The sequence below is a fragment of the Aedes albopictus genome, chromosome 1, assembly GCF_035046485.1.
Source record: "Aedes albopictus strain Foshan chromosome 1, AalbF5, whole genome shotgun sequence".
NCBI lineage: Eukaryota > Metazoa > Arthropoda > Insecta > Diptera > Culicidae > Aedes > Aedes albopictus.
Genome location: NC_085136.1, coordinates 258,126,615 through 258,147,869, shown reverse-complemented (window position 1 = coordinate 258,147,869; position 21,255 = coordinate 258,126,615). Strand labels below are relative to the sequence as shown.

At 43.3% G+C, this 21,255-nt stretch overlaps 1 protein-coding gene across 3 annotated transcripts in view; it reads left to right on the top strand.

Annotated features, from left to right (window-relative positions):
* LOC109400488 (uncharacterized) overlaps window positions 1-20,772 on the top strand; it is a 289,368-nt gene extending 268,596 nt beyond the window's left edge. For all 3 annotated transcript variants that reach the window (XM_019673002.3, XM_062846676.1, XM_062846675.1), the window contains exon 3: window positions 19,304-20,772. In XM_019673002.3, coding sequence (XP_019528547.3) covers window positions 19,304-20,316 — 1,013 coding nt within the window. In that variant the 3' untranslated portion in view covers window positions 20,317-20,772. The remainder of the gene's footprint in view (window positions 1-19,303) is intronic.
* Window positions 20,773-21,255: the final 483 nt, after the last annotated feature.

Below are 21,255 nucleotides of genomic sequence, written 5' to 3'. Positions count from 1 at the left end.
ATTAAAACATGTATTTTATCATATATAATAAGTTTGTAGAACATTTGAAAATTCCTAAAAATGTCTGAAAAAAGTTACAATGAAAAAACTAATATTTAGGGGTCGTTAACAGAAAATGACCCATATCTTTCAAAACGGAGCAGATAGGACAAAAGTTTGTTGCAAGAAGTTGTTCGATAGACAAGAATCCTTCTTTTGAAAGTACATATTACTTTTGTGATCAATTCACCTAGTAGTGAGATGAAAATTCAGTATTTACCATATGTGAATATAGTATACTGATGTCTTCAGGAAAGTTGTAGGAAATATCATTATAAGAAAACTTGCCGAACAAACTATTGTTCTATATGCTCCATTTTGAAAGGTATGGGTCATTTTCTGAAAATATATTAAATAACTTTGTAGAACATTTTAAAATTCCCAGAATTGTCTGGAAAAAGTTACAACAAAAAAACTGATTTTAAGGGGTCATTCACAAATAATGGCCCATATCTCTAGAAATTGTGCAGATAGAGCAAAAGTTTGTTCGGCAAGTTTTCTCATAATGACATTTTCTACAACTTTGCTGAAGACATAAACACGCTATCTTGACTTATGAAAAAAAAAATCGAATTTCTATCTCACTTCTATCATATTAGTGATACTAGAAGGGTTCTGATATACCAAACAACTTCTTCGAAGACATCAAACCTCTAAAATCAATTTTTCATGCCCAAAACAATTTCGATCACGATATTGGGCCTTTGGAAACAGTGTGCAGTCCTTAGAGGAATTCGCTAGAAGAATTCCAGGATGAACCCCTGCATCAATTCCCAGATGAATTCTTGGAGGAATTCTTGGAGGAATTCGTAGAGGAACTCCTGGTGGAATCTTCAGAGAAATTCCTGGTGGGATCTCTAAAGAAATTCCAAGCGGAATCTCTAGAAAACTTCCAGGATTGATCCCGGAATAATTCTCGGAGGAATCCCTGGCAAAATTCTTTGAGGAATCACCGCAGGATTTCCCTAGAAAAGGATTCCCTAGAAGAACACCTGGAGGAAATCGTGGGGGAATGTCTGGAGGAATCCCTTCGAGGAAATCCTGGAGGAATCAGAGGAAGAAATTATGAAAATAAAATCCAGGAGGAATTTCTGAGGGAATTCCAAGAGGGAATCCTAGAAGCATGTACCGTCAAACGGGGTTACATGTAACAGCGGTGTAACTTGCAACACGATGCCATACACTAAATGTGAAGCATTTTCTAATAATAATAAAAACTAGTATGCCCTACTATTTCGGTTATAGAGATTATGTGTATCAAAGATCGATTTAGTATAAAAATTAGTTTTGTTTCTTTGTTTATGGTTTAGCTACACTGTTAAAACGGATTGCTCATTTTATGCCATAAAAACAAGTATGAAAATCGTGCTTGACCTCTCCCTTATGGTAAGTGCGATATGTCTGATGACCTTGCTTGCAGTTAGGGTACCTAATAGTAAGCTTAGCTAAACGATAAAAGTTTGATAAACTTATCGATTAGGTAATGCAAAAAATCATTATTATATTCGACAACCACTATGGGGTAACTTGCAACAGTTGATTTTGACGAAACCTTCTATTATTTATCTTCATCTCACGACATACTTGACAGAAATAACCGAAATGGATCGTTTATTGATTACGTAACGCGTTCATTTTCAAATGACAATTCATTTTTTACATTCTTTTCGCACGTGACCTTCAAACATTGATGGGGAATTCCACATTTTGAAGTTTTATTCATGTTTCATCATGTTAAAAGTTCATTTTTTGTTTATGAACGCTGGAAAGAAATCACCAACATCAATTCTGAATCTAGATGGAGTAAATTATTTCAGTTTAATACCCAAATTAGCGAATTTGACATTTACAAAGTAGAATAAGTGTGTTTCAATCATGTTAATTTAGCTGGAATTGCCAAACATCACTTCAAACTGAAAACTACTTGAAGATGACTCACTCTACCTTTTCAAGAAACGACCATTATCATTGTTGACATTTTGTAACGAATACTGAGTCACGAGAATCATATATATTTTGTGTTTGAGGGACGTGAGACCTGTTGCTAAACGATATACTCTCGCTTGCAATAACTATCAATCCTTTCATGAAAAATTATATGTCAATTGGTTAGTGTACATCTTTTCATGGTATGTTTTATGCATAACATCAAAAAACTACAATACGACTAAATACTAGAATGTTAGTGCTGTTTAATGATAGCTAAATTAGCTTCATGACCTATGTTGCAAGTTACCCCACAGATGGGGAAACTTGCAACAAGCATGTATTTCGCACCTCCTGATTAAGTGGCAACATATTTTAGTAAACCAAGTGCTGCATAGTATTCTACTCGGGGTAATTAGCGTACACGATGCTTCACAGGATGTTTCAAATGTTTAGATTTTCAATGATATTGCTTCAAAGTTGAAAAGTGTTGCAAGTTACCCCCTTTGACGGTACTGTAGAAATCGCAGAAAGAATTCTTGGAGAAATCCTGAAAGAATTCTAAGAATAGTTCGCGGAAGAACTCCTGAAAGAATCCCTGTAGCGGTTTCAGATGGAATCCTTGGATGAAATCTTGAAGAATCCCCAGGAGGAATCCCGGAAGCAATCCCAAGAGAAATGCCCAAGGATACCCCTAAACAATTCAAGGAGGAAGTTCTGGATTAATTCTTGGATGAGTTCCTGAAATAGTTCCAGGATAAATTCCTGAATTAATCCCGAGTAGAGTTCCTTGAGGAATCCTTGGAGAATTTTTTTAAAATAATCGCTGGAGTTATTTCTGAGAGAATCACAGAAGAATTTTTTGGAGGAATACCTGGAGATATTCCTGAATAAACCACATGAGGAATTTCTTAGGAAATCCCAGGAAAGCTTTCTTAACGAATTATTCGGAGAACCCCTGGAAGAATCTGAAGGAATCCATTTCTGCAGTAATTTCTGGACGATTCATTGAAGGAATCCTAGGTTGGGCTCCCAAAGGAGTTTTGTACAATATGCTTAAGAAATTGCTGGATTGATTTATGAATAATCTCGGGTAAAATTTTCTGGATAAATTCCTGGAAGAAATTCCAGCAGAATTAGTTTGAATAGTTCCAGATGCAGTTATTGGAGCAATCTCTAGCGGAATTCTTCAAGGAATATATGTGAAAAGTTCTAAAGGAATACCTGAAAAATCCTCTTAAGAGCACAGAAACAATAACTGGGGGAACTTCTAAAGATATCTCAGGAGAAATTCCCAGAGGAATGTCTGGTGAAATCCTTAGAGGAATTCTTGAAGGAGTTCATGCTGGAATTACTGAAGGAAGGTATAGGAAAATTCCTGGAGGAATTCATCGATGCATCCTTACAGAAGTACCTGTAAACAATTCTAAATCGTGGGAGAGGAGGCATTCCTGACGTCAAGAGGTTCCGATAGTGTTAGGGCATGTTCCAAGATATACGAACATGCCCTAACACTATCGGAACCTCTTGACGTCCATGGAGGAAAACCCTAGGGTGTTCCTGAAGAAATACCTGGATGAATTTCTGAAGGTGTCCCTGGAAGAATTCATGAAGAAATCCCAGGTGTTTGCTCTTATCAAAATTTTGTACTAGTGACATATCTATAACATTCAGTATAAGAAAGTTTTTCTTTTTTTCTACCGAACCGGATCAGGGATATCGGGATAATTTGGCTTGTTGTTTTTGTATTTCATGATTAAAAATTAAGCCATTCTACCAATGTTATTTGGTAGAATTCTACACAGAAAAAAATATGTAATTAAAATTCAGTGAGAAATCATGCACATAAAGGGAATGCTAGAGTTAGTGCACTTTTACATGGAATATAATGTAAAATTACATAACCATCGTGTAAATTTCCGCCAACCATCGCGTAAACCATCATTGACTCCAACCGGTTACGCGACTATTGGCGGAAATTTACGCGAACGTAACGTAATTTTACATGATATCTCATGTAAATATGCACTAACTCTAGCATTCCCTTTATGTACATGATTTCTCGCTGAATTTTAATTACATATTTTTATCTGTGTATGATAAGATTGAAGCGCGTGTTCTTAGAGAAACACTTTGCGAAAGAGTCTATTTCTTAAGAGAGTTTTTTTCTGGAACATTGATTATTGGAAAATTGAATATTGAGTTGCCACGAATTAAAAGAAAGGGCAAGCCATGGGAAGAGGCCTCCCTGCCTCCTCGGGTTACGCCCATGTACCGGAAGGCTATTTATTGGATTATTTATGCGATAGCATGTTCATACTGCTTCGATTGTGCAAAACGAGCCGGTAAAGATCACGCTACTTTTATCACTAAGGCCAGGCGGTAGCGGTGGATAGCCCTCAGTTATAAAGATCTCGACGACAACCAATCATCGAGCGAAACGAACCCGATTCGCCTTGTCAGTCAGCTTAAGATCTTATCATCCCAACGTCATCGTTTATCAAAACTCACTTACGACCACGGCCGAGATTGTCGTGCTCCCTCTGCGGTGGCACGTTCTGTCTGATGAATAGGTATCTCGAGGCTGCTGCTGCTGATGCTGTCCTATAATCGTAACCATACAATCTCACCATACGGTCAGCAAGGTTCTGCGAAACGAAGGAGGAGTTGAACTCAATCGTAAATTTTCCAGCGATAATAAACACCCATTATAGTGGTAACTTGTGTTGGATATACCTATGGGTACCTACAGCGTGTCTCGTGTTTCGCAAGTGCGAATCGAGTGTAAACCATAGTGACTGGTGAGTGAGGTGGTGACTTTATCATTTCACACTTCCTTGCAGCCAGGTCGTCCGTTCCGTCTAGTAGAGCGGTACGTCTCCATAGGGCCGCCTCTGATATTTACGATTGAATCACGCGCCACTGTCGGCCGTTGTTGTAGGATTGGATTGCCATCTCTGTGCGGAGTCCACTACTAGCGAGCCAAACAGAAGGTGACGATTACGCAATTAAGCCTTCTGTGCTTACCTACTTCTGTACATAGTGCAAACGTTGCGGCGCCTGAACACCGCATCTTTTCTCGGACCGTCGACGGGTTCGTTAGTAATTCGATCGTTTAAGTTATCGCATGACCTATAATTGTGCGAGTTCTCCGCAGCGCGCCGACTCACTCGTTCTTCTTTGTGTTCCACTGGGTTGTTGCCTTCCATGTGGGAGTGAAGGCCTTCAGCAATTTTCATTCAAAACACCACCCTTACAACTGCTTGATTAAACAGTATTCAATTCAGGACTCTGAGGAGAATCCTCTCAGGATTCTGAGGAGAATTCTCCCAGGATCCTGAGGAAAGCCCTCTCAGGGTTCAGAGTAGAATCCTTTCATGATTTTGAGAAGAATCATTTCATGATTCTGAGAAGAATCCTTTCAGGATTCTGAGGAGAATCCTCTCAGGATTCTGAGGAGAATCCTCTCAGGATTCTGAGGAGAATCCTCTCAGGATTCTGAGGAGAATCCTCTCAGGATTCTGAGGAGAATTCTCCCAGGATCCTGAGGAAAGCCCTCTCAGGGTTCAGAGTAGAATCCTTTCATGATTCTGAGAAGAATCATTTCATGATTCTGAGAAGAATCATTTCATGATTTTGAGAAGAATCCTCTCAGGATTCTGAGAAGAATCCTCTCAGGATTCTGAGGAGAATCCTCTCAGGAATCTGAGGAGATTCCTCTCAGGGTTCTGAGGAGAATCCTCTCAGGATTCTGAGGAGAATCCTCTCAAGATTCTGGGGAGAATCCTCTCAGGATTCTGAGGAGAATCCTCTCAGGATTCTGAGGAGAATCCTCTCAGGATTCTGAGGAGAACCCTCTCAGGATTCTAAGGAGAACCCTTTCAGGATTCTGAGGAGAATCCTCTCAGGATCCTGTAGAGAATCCTTTCAGGATCCAGTGGAGAAACCTCTCAGGATCCTGTGGAGAAACCTCTCGTGATCCTGTGGAGAATCCTCTCAGGATTCTGTGGAGAATCTTCTCAGGATTCTGAGGAGAATCTTCTCAGGATTCTGAGGAGAATCCTCTCAGGATTCTGAGGAGAATCCTCTCAGGATTCTGAGGAGAATCCTCTCAGGATTCTAAGGAGAATCCTCTCAGGATTCTCAGGATTCTCAGGAGAATCCTCTCAGGATTCTCAGGAGAATCCTCTCAGGATTCTCAGGAGAATCCTCTCAGGATTCTCAGAAGAATCCTCTCAGGATTCTCAGGAGAATCCTCTCAGGATTCTCAGGAGAATCCTCTCAGGATTCTCAGGAGAATCCTCTCAGGATTCTCAGGAGAATCCTCTCAGGATTCTCAGGAGAATCCTCTCAGGATTCTCAGGAGAATCCTCTCAGGATTCTCAGGAGAATCCTCTCAGGATTCTCAGGAGAATCCTCTCAGGATTCTCAGGAGAATCCTCTCAGGATTCTCAGGAGAATCCTCTCAGGATTCTCAGGAGAATCCTCTCAGGATTCTCAGGAGAATCCTCTCAGGATTCTCAGGAGAATCCTCTCAGGATTCTGTGGACAATCCTCTCAGGATTCTGTGGAAAATCCTCTCAGGATTCTGTGGAGAATCCTCTCAGGATTCTGTGGAAAATCCTCTCAGGATTCTGTGGAGAATCCTCTCAGGATTCTGTGGAGAATCCTCTCAGGATTCTGTGGAGAATCCTCTCAGGATTCTGTGGAGAATCCTCTCAGGATTCTGTGGAGAATCCTCTCAGGATTCTGTGGAGAATCCTCGCAGGATTCTGTGGAGAATCCTCGCAGGATTCTGTGGAGAATCCTCGCAGGATTCTGTGGAGAATCCTCGCAGGATTCTGTGGAGAATCCTCGCAGAATTCTGTGGAGAATCCTCGCAGGATTCTGTGGAGAATCCTCGCAGGATTCTGTGGAGAATCCTCGCAGGATTCTGTGGAGAATCCTCGCAGGATTCTGTGGAGATTCCTCGCAGGATTCTGTGGAGAATCCTCGCAGGATTCTGTGGAGAATCCTCGCAGGATTCTGTGGAGAATCCTCGCAGGATTCTGTGGAGAATCCTCGCAGGATTTTGTGGAGAATCCTCGCAGGATTCTGTGGAGAATCCTCGCAGGATTCTGTGGAGAATCCTCGCAGGATTCTGTGGAGAATCCTCGCAGGATTCTGTGGAGAATACTCGCAGGATTCTGTGGAGAATCCTCGCAGGATTCTGTGGAGAATCCTCGCAGGATTCTGTGGAGAATCCTCGCAGGATTCTGTGGAGAATCCTCGCAGGATTCTGTGGAGAATCCTCGCAGGATTCTGTGGAGAATCCTCGCAGGATTCTGTGGAGAATCCTCGCAGGATTCTGTGGAGAATCCTCGCAGGATTCTGTGGAGAATCCTCGCAGGATTCTGTGGAGAATCCTCGCAGGATTCTGTGGAGAATCCTCGCAGGATTCTGTGGATAATCCTCGCAGGATTCTGTGGAGAATCCTCGCAGGATTCTATGGAGACTCCTCGCAGGATTCTGGGCAAAATCCTCGCAGGATTCTGGGCAAAATCCTCGCAGGATTCTGTGGAGAATTCTCGCAGGATTCTGTGGAGAATCCTCGCAGGATTCTGTGGAGAATCCTCGCAGGATTCTGTGGAGAATCCTCGCAGGATTCTGTGGAGAATCCTCGCAGGATTCTGTGCAGAATCCTCGCAGGATTCTGGGCAAAATCCTCGCAGGATTCTGTGGAGAATTCTCGCAGGATTCTGTGGAGAATCCTCGCAGGATTCTGTGGAGATTCCTCGCAGGATTCTGTGGAGAATCCTCGCAGGATTCTGTGGAGAATCCTCGCAGGATGCTGTGGAGAATCCTCGCAGGATTCTGTGGAGAATCCTCGCAGGATTCTGTGGAGAATCCTCGCAGGATTCTGTGGAGAATCCTCGCAGGATTCTGTGGAGAATCCTCGCAGGATTCTGTGGAGAATCCTCGCAGGATTCTGTGGAGAATCCTCGCAGGATTCTGTGGAGAATCCTCGCAGGATTCTGTGGAGAATCCTCGCAGGATTCTGTGGAGAATCCTCGCAGGATTCTGTGGAGAATCCTCGCAGGATTCTGTGGAGAATCCTCGCAGGATTCTGTGGAGAATCCTCGCAGGATTCTGTGGAGAATCCTCGCAGGATTCTGTGGAGAATCCTCGCAGGATTCTGTGGAGAATCCTCGCAGGATTCTGTGGAGAATCCTCGCAGGATTCTGTGGAGAATCCTCGCAGGATTCTGTGGAGAATCCTCGCAGGATTCTGTGGAGAATCCTCGCAGGATTCTGTGGAGAATCCTCGCAGGATTCTGTGGAGAATCCTCGCAGGATTCTGTGGAGAATCCTCGCCGGATTCTGTGGAGAATCCTCGCAGGATTCTGTGGAGAATCCTCGCAGGATTCTGTGGAGAATCCTCGCAGGATTCTGTGGAGAATCCTCGCAGGATTCTGTGGAGAATCCTCGCAGGATTCTGTGGAGAATCCTCGCAGGATTCTGTGGAGAATCCTCGCAGGATTCTGTGGAGAATCCTCGCAGGATTCTGTGGAGAATCCTCGCAGGATTCTGTGGAGAATCCTCGCAGGATTCTGTGGAGAATCCTCGCAGGATTCTGTGGAGAATCCTCGCAGGATTCTGTGGAGAATCCTCGCAGGATTCTGTGGAGAATCCTCGCAGGATTCTGTGGAGAATCCTCGCAGGATTCTGTGGAGAATCCTCGCAGGATTCTGTGGAGAATCCTCGCAGGATTCTGTGGAGAATCCTCGCAGGATTCTGTGGAGAATCCTCGCAGGATTCTGTGGAGAATCCTCTTAGGATTCTGTGGAGAATCCTCTTAGGATTCTGTGCAGAATCCTCTTAGGATTCAGTGCAGAATCCTCTTAGGATTCTGTGCAGAATCCTCTTAGGATTCTGTGCAGAATCCTCTTAGAATTCTGTGCAGAATCCTCTTAGGATTCTGTGCAGAATCCTCTTAGGATTCTGTGCAGAATCCTCTTAGGATTCTGTGCAGAATCCTCTTAGGATTCTGTGCAGAATCCTCTCAGGATTCTGTGGAGAATCCTCTCAGGATTCTGTGGAGAATCCTCTCAGGATTCTGTGGAGAATCCTCTCAGGACGCTGTGGAGAATCCTCTCAGGATTCTGTGGAGAATCCTCTCAGGATTCTGTGGAGAATCCTCTCGGGATTCTGTGGAGAATCCTCTCAGGATTTTGAGGAGAATCCTCGCAGGATTCTGTGGAGAATCCTCTCAGGATTCTGTGGAGAATCCTCTCAGGATTCTGTGGAGAATCCTCTCAGGATTCTGTGGAGAATCCTCTCAGGATTCTGAGGAGAATCCTCTCAGGATTCTGAGGAGAATCCTCACAGGATTCTGTGGAGAATCCTCTCAGGATTCTGAGAAGAATCCTCTCAGGATTCTGAGGAGAATTCTCTCAGGATTCTGAGAAGAATCCTCTCAGGATTCTGAGAAGAATCCTCTCAGGATTCTGAGAAGAATCCTCTCAGGATTCTGAGAAGAATCCTCTCAGGATTCTGAGAAGAATCCTCTCAGAATTCTGTCTCTATTTAAATAATTTCGGTTGAAATAAAAACTCACTTCCTATAAGGATCCAAAATGTGACCGTTACCCTACTAGTATGCGTCATTATTTTTAACGCCGTTGCAGAAATTCAGCCCATAACATTTGAAGCGATCGATTATACTGGTAATTAGCGCTCAATTGTTGTTTCAGTCGTGCATTCGATAGATGGTGAACTACTTTTATGGAAGTTGTTAATGAAATTAGAGCCCAACGCTACCATTGCTGCATTCGGCCGACATCATCGGTAATTCTTTCAATCGATGCCGACCGACCGTTTGAAATTCGTGCTTCCATTGTTCTCCGCTTGTCAGTGTTTCGGTATTGTTCAATTTGCAGCTCGCCAATAGAAGAAAGGGCACCCATAAAAGGAACTGACTTCTCTCGTTAGGCTTACTCGCACCTTTTGGGTGCACTAAACAAGCAAGTAGATCACGACCAACCAACCTCCAAGAGAAGATCTTGATTGTCCGCTTTACATGGTCTCCGCCGGTGGTGCACCAACCTACAGGTTATAGTTTCCATTACGCCACGCTTTGCATTAACCAACCGCACGGTTCAGGTTGCTCATCTTGGAATGCTGGAGACCCCCGCACCGGGACCCCAGGATTATATAAATTTCGTTAATGTCATTATGGTAAGGGGGCTCGCCCATTGACTTATCAGACGAGATGGATCTCACCGAAGAAAATTGTAACAATGGATAGGCAGACAACCTCAGTCCCATCCCGGAACAGATCAAATCTTATGGCCAAAGACTGAGCTGCGACCACACTTTCGATTTTCTTTGAGCGCCACCACAAGCTCGGTCGCATCAATAGGGTTTCCCGTTCGGTTCGTCGAATCGTAGAAGTCACTTCTGCGTGGGGTAACCAAGGAAACCGCATCGCATCGTCGTGCGCAAGTTGGCGTGTGGTTTATCTACGCGTAGTAAATAATGCTGTTTTATGGCTACCCTTGGTGAGTTATGAGAGACGTTGAGGTTTTAGAAGCTCGTGCAGTTTGCTAAAGGGTTTGTCGATAGAAAGAATGAACGATCAACGTTACCTACCGGTGTGATGCGTAAATATAAATAATCGAAAAATGTCATCGACGGCGCTCTCGGAACAAGGTAACGGTTAGGTGTTGAGATAATTCGCAACGTTTGATGGATGGGATTTGTAATCATAAATCAATTAGTTTATGTTTCTTGAGAAATATTGATGCTTGAATAATGCCTAGTAAGTGACATATGTCACTGACATTTGCATAGCAAGATACAATCTGACCAATCATGGGCGTAGCCAAAGGGTGGCGTGCCCCCCTGGCCGACAGATTTTTGTTTATTTCGAGCCAACTAAAAAAATAAACTATTCTATTAATTATGATTTTAATCAATAATTAATAAACCTTTTTTTACTTGAAAACAGGAAAAAAATTGCCAGTGGTGATTTAAAAGTGTTCCAGGTCGACCACCGAAGCGAGCGATCGCTTCTGTCAAATCAGCGCAGACGCGAACCCGTTTCCTATGTGAACAGACGGGGGTTCGGTGTCGAGCTATCAAATCATCGCGAGCTGTTATAGAGGTGGCGATAGTGTTTGGCTATTTTTCATCATGGCGTCGCGGACAACAAATTTTAATTTATTTGTTCTAGCTGTCACGTCGGTTCGTCGGTGGTACTAGATCACCTATGAACGATTTGAATTACGTCATCAAAAAACTGTCAGATTTCGGGAATATATCACCTTCTGTACACCGTGCTCTAGGGGTTTCATCAGACATTCTTTCTCGTCTTTGACTGTCTTCTTGCTCTTCCAAAGTTATCGCTTCATCATTACCCAGTACAGTTCCACCGGCCGCAGCTCCGGCCAGTTTGGCGGATTCATGTTCTTTGGAACAAAATGAACGGAATTGGCCTCATACCAGGACACTTTTAGAATAGTGGCATGATGCTAAATCTGGCCAAAATAGAGGAGCTTCGTCGTGCTGCTGCAAGAGCGGCAAAAGGCGCTTCTCGAGGCACTCAGTTTTGTAGAACTCGCCATTTGCTGTGCCCCTTTGTCACGAAAGGCTCACTCCTCAGTCCGCAAGAGCAGATGGCCTGCCAAATGAGGTATTTGGAAGCGAACTTCGACATTTTCTTCTTCTTGAATTTGTCGTCCACATCGAACTTCCTCTTGCCGGTGAAAAACTCCAACCCAGGAATTTGCTTAAAATCGGCTTTTATATACGTTTCGTCGTCCATCACACAGCAGCCATATTTTGTCAGCTTCTTCTCGTAGAGCTTCCGTGCCCGAGTTTTATCCGATGATTGTTGGCGCTCATCGCGGGTTGGGAAGTTCTGTACTCTGTATGTATGTAGTCCAGCTCTTTTCTTCACATTCTGGGCCTAGCTCTGCGACATGCCGATATTTTTAGCCAAATCACGGCTTGAGACGTTGGGATTTGCTTTAATCATCCGCTTCACCTTTCCCTCCGTCTTTTTGTTCTCCGGTCCCGGTTTTCTTCGAGCTCCTTTGCCGTGGTCCAACGTCAACTGCTTCAACACTCTGGAGACGGTATTAAGTCTATGGTTTAATGGTGAATGTTCGAAATTTTTCCCAACTGCCGGTGCGACAGGTCAGGAAATTCCAGGTGTTTGGAAAGAATTTGTTCCCTCGACTCGCGTTGGTTCACCTTCATTTTCGTTGAATCGAAAAACACGACTTCGAGTTTGACAGCATGTAAACAATACACATCAATTAGAAAGTGTGCAAAATTTGTTTAATATTTACCCAATAGTAAAAAAGTTATGCCCTGTTGAATGTGTCGCAATAATTTCGTGTTCGCCCTTTTTTCCTTCAAGAATTACATTTTTTTTATTAACGTGTATTCAAGAATTACACTAGAGATTGCTCAAATAATTCAATTTGGAATAATTCGAAGTAATTCAGCAGGAATATCTTCCAGAAACCCTTTCAGATATTTTTACCACAAATTTTCTAAAAATGAATCCATAAATCTCTTAAAACATTGTACAAAACATATTTTGGTTATAAATTGCAGACATGGATTCCTTCATATTTTTTCTCTAAGTATTCCTACAGAAATTCTTCCAGGAATTTGTTAAGAAAGCTTCCCTGGGATTTCCTAAGGAATTTTTTCATGGGTTTGCTTCCGGGATTCCTCAAAGGATTTCTCCAGGATTCCTCAAAGGATTTCTACAGGCATTCCTCAAGGATATCCTCCAGAGATTCCTCCAATAATTTCTCCAGGGCTGCCCTCGGGAATTCCTTCTGTGATTCCTTCTGGAACAACCTAAAAACAAAAATTTCCCCAGGAATTCTTCTTACGATTCCTCGAGGAATTCCTTCTTGTATTCTTTAAGGAACTCCCCCAGGAATTGATTCAGTACTTCCTCAAGGAACTGTTTATGGATTCCCTTGAGAATTCCTCTTGAAATTGCTTTCGGGATTCCTTACGGAGTTTCTTCAGGTATTCCTCTAGGGGAATTGTTCAGGAACTGCTACAGGGATTCCTCTACGAACTCTTCTAAGGATTCCTTCAGAATTTCTCAAAGAATTCCATCTTCAGGAATTATTCCTGGTATTCCCCTAAGAATTCCTTCGAAGATTCATCCAGAAATTCCTTAATGAATTCCTTTAGGAATTCTTTCAGGAATTCCTCTGGAAATTCCTGCGGGGATTTCTCAAAAAATCCTTTACGAATTCCTCCATAGGGTCCTCCAGAAATTCCGCCAGAAATTCCTGTAGAGTTTTCTTTAGGAGTTTCTCAGGAGATTCTTTCACTAGCTCCTCCAAGGATCCCTCCAAGATTTCCTACAGGTATTCTTTCAGGTATTCCTCCAAGAATTCCTTCAGGATTTCCTTCATGCATTCCTTCAGGAGTTCTTTCAGGCATTGCTCCAGAGCTTTCTGTAGGAATTGCTTCAGGAATTCCTCCAAGAATTCCAGGAATTCTTCAAGGATTCATTCAAGGATTTTTCCAGAGACTCTTACAGGAATTTCCCCAAAGATTTCTCCAGGAACTCCTTCAGATATTCCTTAAAGAATTGATTCAGGAACTCCTTCAAGAATTCATTGCAGGATTTCGTCTAGGAATTTCTCCAGGTTCTCCTCGAGGAATTTCACAAGAAATCATCCCAGGAATTTCTTCATGAATTATTCTAGGAATACTTTCATTATTTTTGTCAGCAATTCAGTCAGGAATTTCTCCAGGAAATCCTTCAGGAATTCTTCCAGGATTTTCTTTGGAATTTTTTCCAGGGATTCCTCCAGGAATTCTTCCAGATTTTCCTCCAGGAATTCCACCACGATTTTTCCAGAGATTTCTCCTAGATTTCTCCTCTTCAAGGATTCCTCTAGGGATTCCTTCAGAAAATCCTTAGAGGATTTCTCCAGGAATTCACATGGGGTTTTTTTCAGAAAATTTTCCCAGAGTTGCTCTAGAGATTCTTCCAGAAACTCATTCAGGAAATCCTCCTGTAATTCCCACAGGAATATGTCTAGGAATTCCTTCAGGTATTTCTCCAGGATTTTATCCAGGAATTTCTCCAGGTTTCCCCGAATGGCTCATGGACATCCTTCAGAATTAAAGTAATCAATTTCTCCACGAATATTTCAAGGAATTTCTCCAGGTAATCCTCTAAGAATTTCAACAGAAATTCCTCCAGGAATTTTTCAGGGATTCCTTCAGGCATTTCTCCAGGAATTTCTCCCGAGATTTCTTCAGGGATTGCTTCAGGGATTCCTCCAGGGGTTTCTCCACGATTTTTTCCAGGGATTCCTCCAGGAAACCCTTCAAAAATTCCCCCAAAGATTCTTCCAGGAAGTCCTCTAGGGATTTTTTCAGAATTTTTTCCAGAAAATTCTCCAGGAATACCTTCACGATTTTTCAGGCATTCCTCCAAAGATTCCTCCAGGAATTGCTTCTGGGATTTCTCCACAAATTTCTCCAAGCATCCCCCAGGGATTCTTCCAGGAATTTCTCAAGGGATTTTTTTTTTCAAAAATAGAAAAATAATAGAAATAAAAATATCCCAGAAATCCTCTAGAGATTTTTCCAGAAACTCATCCAGTAATTTTTTCAAGGCATTCCTTCAGGATTTTATCCAGGAATTTCTCTAGAAACTCCTCCAGGATATACCCTAAGAATTTCTTCAGGAATTCCTCCAGGAATTTCTCCTGGAATTGCTCCTGGTCCTCCTTCAGAAATTTTGTCAGCAATTTCTCTAGGATTTTCTCCAGGAAATCTTCTAGGGATTTCTTCAAAGATTCTTCAGGAATTTTTCAGGGATGCCTCCAGGTGCTTGGATTCCATGGGTATTTCTGCAGGAGTTCCTCCAAGAGTTCCATGTGAATTCTTCAAGCTGTTCCTCAGAAACATCTCCAGGAGTTCTTCGGGAATACCTCAACAAGTTCCACGAAAATTCCTTCAGGAGTTCCTCGGGAACTCCTCCAGGAGTTTCACGGGAATACCTTTACTGCCCCCATTCGCACAACAGTCCCATGTGAATAGGAAATCCAGCAAACATGGGACTGTTATGCGAATAGGGGTAGTTTAGAAATACTTCTGAAATTCCTCAATAAGATCTCCAGGACTTTCTCGGGAATATCTCCAGGAGTTCCTCGGTAATGTTCCCATGAGATCCCTTGCAACTTTTCCAGAAGTTCCTAGGAAATTGTTTCATAATTTCCTCCGGAATTCCTCTTCAAGATTACCCTAGAAAGTTCTCTGAGAATTTATCAAGGAGTTTCTCAAACACCTCCAGGAGTTCCTCTGGGCTTCTTCTAGAAACTGCTTGGGAATTTCTCCACAAGTTAAATGAGGAATCCTGCATAAGTTCTGCATGAATTCATTCAGAAGCTCCTCGGGAATATCTCCAGGAGTTCCTAAAAAAATTTCAAGGAGAACTCTTGGAAGAATTTCTAAGGAATCTCCAAGAAACTCCTCGAGGAATTTCTGAAGAATTTCCGAGGAATTTCCAAGGAACTTCTGGAGGAATTTCTGAGGGGCTCCTGGATGAATTCCCGAGGAACTCCTGGAGGAATTCCAGAGGAACTCGTGGAAGAATTCCCGGGGAACTTCGGGAGGAATTCCCGGTGACTTCCTGGAGAAATTCTAGGAGAACTCGTGAGGGAATTCCCTGGGAACTCTAGGAGAAATTGCCGGGGTACTACTACAGGAATTCCCGGGGAACTCTTGGAGGAATTCCTGTAGGAATTGGTGGGGAACTTCTGGAAGAATTTCCTGGGAACTCCAAGAGAAATTCCTAAGGAACTCCTGGAGGTCTTCCTTGGGAATTTCAGGAGGGATTTTCGGAATTTTTTGGGGAACTTCTGGATGTATTCTCAGAGAATTTTTGGAGGAATTCCCGGGAAACTCATGAAGTAATTCTCGGAGAACACCTCATTGAGGAATTCCCGGTAAAATCCTAGAAAAAATCCCAGGGAACTCCTGGAGATATTCCCGAAGAATTCTTTTAAGAATTACCGGGGAGCTCCTGGAGAAATTGTGAAGGACCTTCTGAAGGAACTCTCAGGATATTCCTGGAGGAGTTCTCAGGACACTCGTGAAGGAATTCCCGGGGAACTCTGGAGGATTTTTTTTGTAAGAAACATGTGCAAATATTTTCAGGAAACTGCTGGATGAGTTTCCGGGCGTTATTACTAGAGGACTTTTTGGGGGAATCTTCAACTCCTAAAACAAAATTCGTGGAAATCCTAGAAAGAATATTGGGATCATTTATGTGGGAACTACCGTAAAGGAATTCACTGGAGGTTTGGCCAAAAATGCTGGAGGAATTATTGAGAAATTTCTATAAATATCCCGATTAATTCTTGGGGGTATTCCCGGGGCTCCCGTAGGAATTTCCTAGCAGCTCCTAGAAAAAATCTCGTGGAAACCCGGAGGGACTTCCCGGGGTACTTTTGAAAGAAGTTCTGTGTAGATTCTGAAGAAATTCTCTGGGTTATTATGGAGGAATTTTCGGAAAACTCTTATGAATTCTTGGGGAATTGCTTGAGACAAGAAGTATCACATAAGATATTCTGGGAGAACTTTAGGAGGAAACTCAGAAAGTGCTTTTGAAAGAATCTCAAAAGGAACTGTTGTAGAAATCCCTAAAGAAACGACTTAAGGACCTCCTGAAGGATCTACTGTAAGAATTTCAGAAGCATAACAAAAAAAACTGAGGCATGCCCAGAAGAATCTATTTAAGGAATTCCACAAGGAAGAATTCCACTCCCACAAGGAACTCCTGTAGGAATTGTCAATTTTATTATTCTTCACAACCTTCTTACAGCATCGTTTCGTTAAAATGCTGTCAGTTATGCAAATGTCAAAATTACTTACGGAAAATGAAGAATTTAACTTGAGCGATCTACTTGTGAACAGTAAACTTACCATAAAGGAACTGCTGACGCAGTAACTGAAATTTGTTCCAAGAGTTACGTCTGTTTCTCTCTGTTTATGTGTTTGTATGTGTGTATGTATGTAATGTATGTATGTATGTTCCGGTATAACTCTGAAATGCCTCAACCAATTTCAACCAAATTTGGTATACACTTTCCTTAGGTTGTGGAGACGTTTATAGGTGCATTGGAAGTCAAGATGGCGGCGTGGGTTCCAAGATGGTGGTCAAAACTCCAGAATGTATGCTATTTAACGGCAATTCCGCTTCGGATACCGTGTAATATGGGAATCTGTCGATCAGGCTTGATGAGTAGAAGTCAAAAATCGAAATTTTCCGCTATTGTGAAATGCAAGATGGCGGCCGTGGAATGGTAGTTTGAGCTGTGATACCATGCAAAATGGGTATCTGTCAATCGGGCTCAATGAGTAGAAATCAAAAATCGATATTCGACGACATTTTGAAATTCAATATGGCGAACGCAATATGCTAGGGGCAAGACAGATACTGCGAGAGTAACTCTGTTATCGTAATGTTGCTCAGAATTCCTTAGGATAGCTCTGGATCACTCTGGTTTTCCCGAAGTGTTGTCTGATACCAGTGAAAAATCGAGCAGTCTTGCCCGATTTACCGCTTCGTAGAGACGCTTCTGAATGGATTCGAACAAAAATAGTTACTCAGGATTGCGCAGAGATGCTCCGGATTGCACAGTGTCTTGCCCCTAGGCAATATGGGTGTCGATCGTGCTTGATAAGTAGAATGATAGAGACTGGGGTAGACGGTAGGATAGAGGCTCAGGGTAGATGGTAGGGTAGAGAAGATGGTGAGGAAGACGGCGCGGTAGAGAGGGTTAGGGTAGTGGTTAAAGTAGAGAGTAGGTTACAGGGTATGGTAGACGGTAGGGATTAGGGTAGGACGTTGAGTAGGGTAGAGGGTAGGGTAGATAGTCAGGGTAGAAGATAGGATAGAGGGTAGGGTAGATAGTCAGGGTAGAAGATAGGATAGAGGGTATAGTAGAGGGTTAGGTTAGATGGTAAGGTAGACGGTACATATTATAGAGTACCCTCTCGGGTAGACCGTAGGGCAGAGGGTTTGGGCGAAAAGTAGGGTTAGTAAGGACGATAGGATGGAGGGTAGGGTAGACGGTAGGACAGAAGATTAGGGCGAATGGGAGCGTAGAAGGTTACAATAAAGGATAGTGTAGAGGGTTAGTCTTGACGATAAGGCAGAGGGTAGGGTAGGGTGAAGGGTTACGATAGAGCGTTGGCACAAGTTTCTCAAATGGAGGAGAACGTGCCTCTGGAGCCGGCCTACTGATACCTAATAGGGTAGAGGGTAGGATGGACGTTTAGATTAGAGGATATGGTAGGGAGCTACGGTAGAGGCTGGGTAGATGCTAGGGTAGAGAGTTAAGGTAGACGGTAGGATTAAGGATACTGGAGAGATTAGAGTGACGGGTTAGGGTAGAGGCTACGATAAAAGGTAGGGTAGAGGGTTGGGCAGACGGTAGAATTGAGGGATAGGATGGAGCGTAGGAAAGGTTGGGACAGAAGGCAGTGCAGACGGTAAGGTAGAAGATAGCGAGATAGCATAGAATGAAGAAATGAGATAAGATATAACGAGAAGAGATTCTCTCGAGATCTGCAGGAATTCTTACTGGGATTTCTTCAAGCATTCCTCTCAATAATCTTCCCAGATGTTCTTTGGGGTCGTACACAAATTATGTCACGCTTTTAGGGGGGAGGGGGAGTTTTGCATAACGTGACGACCCTTTACAAAAAATATTGAGGTCCCATACAAAAAGTGTGACATAGGGGGAGGGGGGGGGGGTTGAAAAGGTCGATTTTTGCGTGATATAATTTGTGTATCACCCCTTTCCAGAATTCCTGTAGGGATGGCCCTCAAGAGCTCTTCAGAGATTTTCGCAGGGAAGAATTTAGAAAATCCTAAAAGGATACTTTTAGGTATTGCATTCGGTGTTCCTTCTGGGATTCGTGCTGGGATGTCTTCAAAGATTCCTTCCGACATTCCTACTGTGATTCTTGAAGAGATTCCTCCCGAAAAAGAATATAAAAGAATATAGATTTCGTCGAGGATTTCGTAGTCATTGCAGAGGTTCGCGAGAACTGGTTTGCAGAAAACAAGTCTCCCTCTTTCATTTCGTAGTTTCAACATATTTCAGTTGCGTACTCGGGCAAGCCATACCCAGCCGGCATTCCACATAGTACCATCCCTATCCTACCGACTGCTTGACCGACTTTAACGCAACACTATATTGATTTTATTTCATTTACTTTTAAAATCGCTTCGTCATCTTGGTTCAACTTTCAAACTAATCCCAACATTTTACTCTACTCTCTCATCCGCAGACTGTTCCCTGCTGCACCCGGCATGCGTCCGCTGCAACGAGCGTGGCTGCGTCAAGTGTGTCGAGCTAATCCAACTGGACACCCGAGACTGCGTCAGCGACTGCCCCGGCGGCTACGTCGCCAAATGGTCCAGCACGTCCGAGTTCATGGGCCGCGTGTGCCACCCTGTAGGGCTCTCGGGCTCGTTCCTGGCGGCCGTCGTTGGAATTGCCGCCGGTGCCGTGCTGTGCATCGTTCTGATCATTGCCGCCATGGCCGTCATCCGCCGTAAGCAGAAGCGGAAAAAGTACCGGGAAACCTTCATCGATGAGAACATCGATCGACTAGAGTTTCTCAAACAGCTGGATGAACTGCGACCGCAGGCGGAGTACTTCCTCCAGATGCTCAACGACACCAGGCGGCAGATTCGCAAGCTCCACCTGGCGGGAGATAGCTCCGGTGCTGCCACCTATCATCCAGTAGTGCGTGATCTTGCCAAGATCCTTATCCTACTCAACAAACCGATCGAGTTGATCAGTTCTCCGCCGCACGACTGGCAACGGCTGTACGTATGGGCCGAGAAGGTGCTCGATCGGTACAAACCCGAGTTGACGCAGTTGATCGAGTTTCTTCAGCAGCCCTCGATTCCATCGTCCGCTTCGGATCCTCGGCTCGGTACTAGTGAGCATTCCACCTTCAAGTCCAAATTCAGCGGAAGCGCAACGGCCGTCAACGAGGTTGATGCATCACCTAGCTTAAGTGCCAAGAACCAGCGGAATCTGCTACAACCGGAATCGGCATCCAAACAGCCGAATCACTTCCTCGGTTCGCTCATCAGTCTACACGAGTTCGATGAACGATCGTCGTGCTCGCAGAACGACGGTGGCAATTCCAGCAACCCTTTTGGGGATACGTTCGACCACGTGCGATCGTACCTGTCCACGTCGGGCATCAACGACAGTTCGCTTTGGCTGCAGGATGAGTTCTTCAAGCTGGGTTTCCGGCCGCAGGATGAGATCACCACGGAGCTGTAGCTGTGAAGATTGGACGAGAAACGACATTCCAACCGCGTGTAAATAGAAAAGTATTATATTTAAATTCTACGATGTGAACTGAGCAATCACCCGAAAAGATCCATACAATCACCAAACTAGTCAAAGCTATTGAATTATTATTTGTAGTGAAGAGAGAGATCGTTTATAAATTTAATATATTTGTAATAAAGTATTTTGCAACGCCTCACGCGCTAGTTTAAGGATTCTGAATTCGAAGGATCGTAATAGAGTATTTGATAGATTCGACCGGCAGGGTCTTCGGTAGAAGGAGAATATTTCAACGCCGAATTGCAGTTTGATTTTCCGATTTTTGTTTCCCTCAAATATGAGAAAGGTAGTACAATCATGTGTCACTAGCACACCATATATGGCGAAGGCGTTTACTAAATTGAACAAAATCTGCATAGGAATAAAATAAACAGACTATTGAATAAAGTTCAGAGTTTTCATTACAAGTAAGAATTTGAAGGAAATCATTGTTCCAGGGATAGTGAATGTCGACAGTATTTGTAAAATTCCAGCCTTTGTTAGGGGGTCCGCTCACTCTCTTTTGTTCCGTCTACATGGGCTTTTCATTTTTTTCTCGAGCGCCGAACTACAAACTATGGACTACGGCTGTGGCCCCTCGCGTTTTCGCTCGGGTAATCGCGCCTTTGACGTTGCTTCGCTCTACTACTAGAGGCAAGACACTGTGAAATCCGGAGCAGCTCTGAGCAATCCTGAGTAACTAAGTAACTGAAGTAATACTGCTCCATTTTTTACTGGTATCAGACAACATTTCGGGAAAACCAGAGTGATCCAGAGCTATCCAGAGGAATTCTGAGCAACACTTTGATAACAGAGTTACTCTCGCTGTATCTGTCTTGCCCCTAGAGTCGCATTGAACACAGTTGACGCAGAACATGAATCTTATTCGAC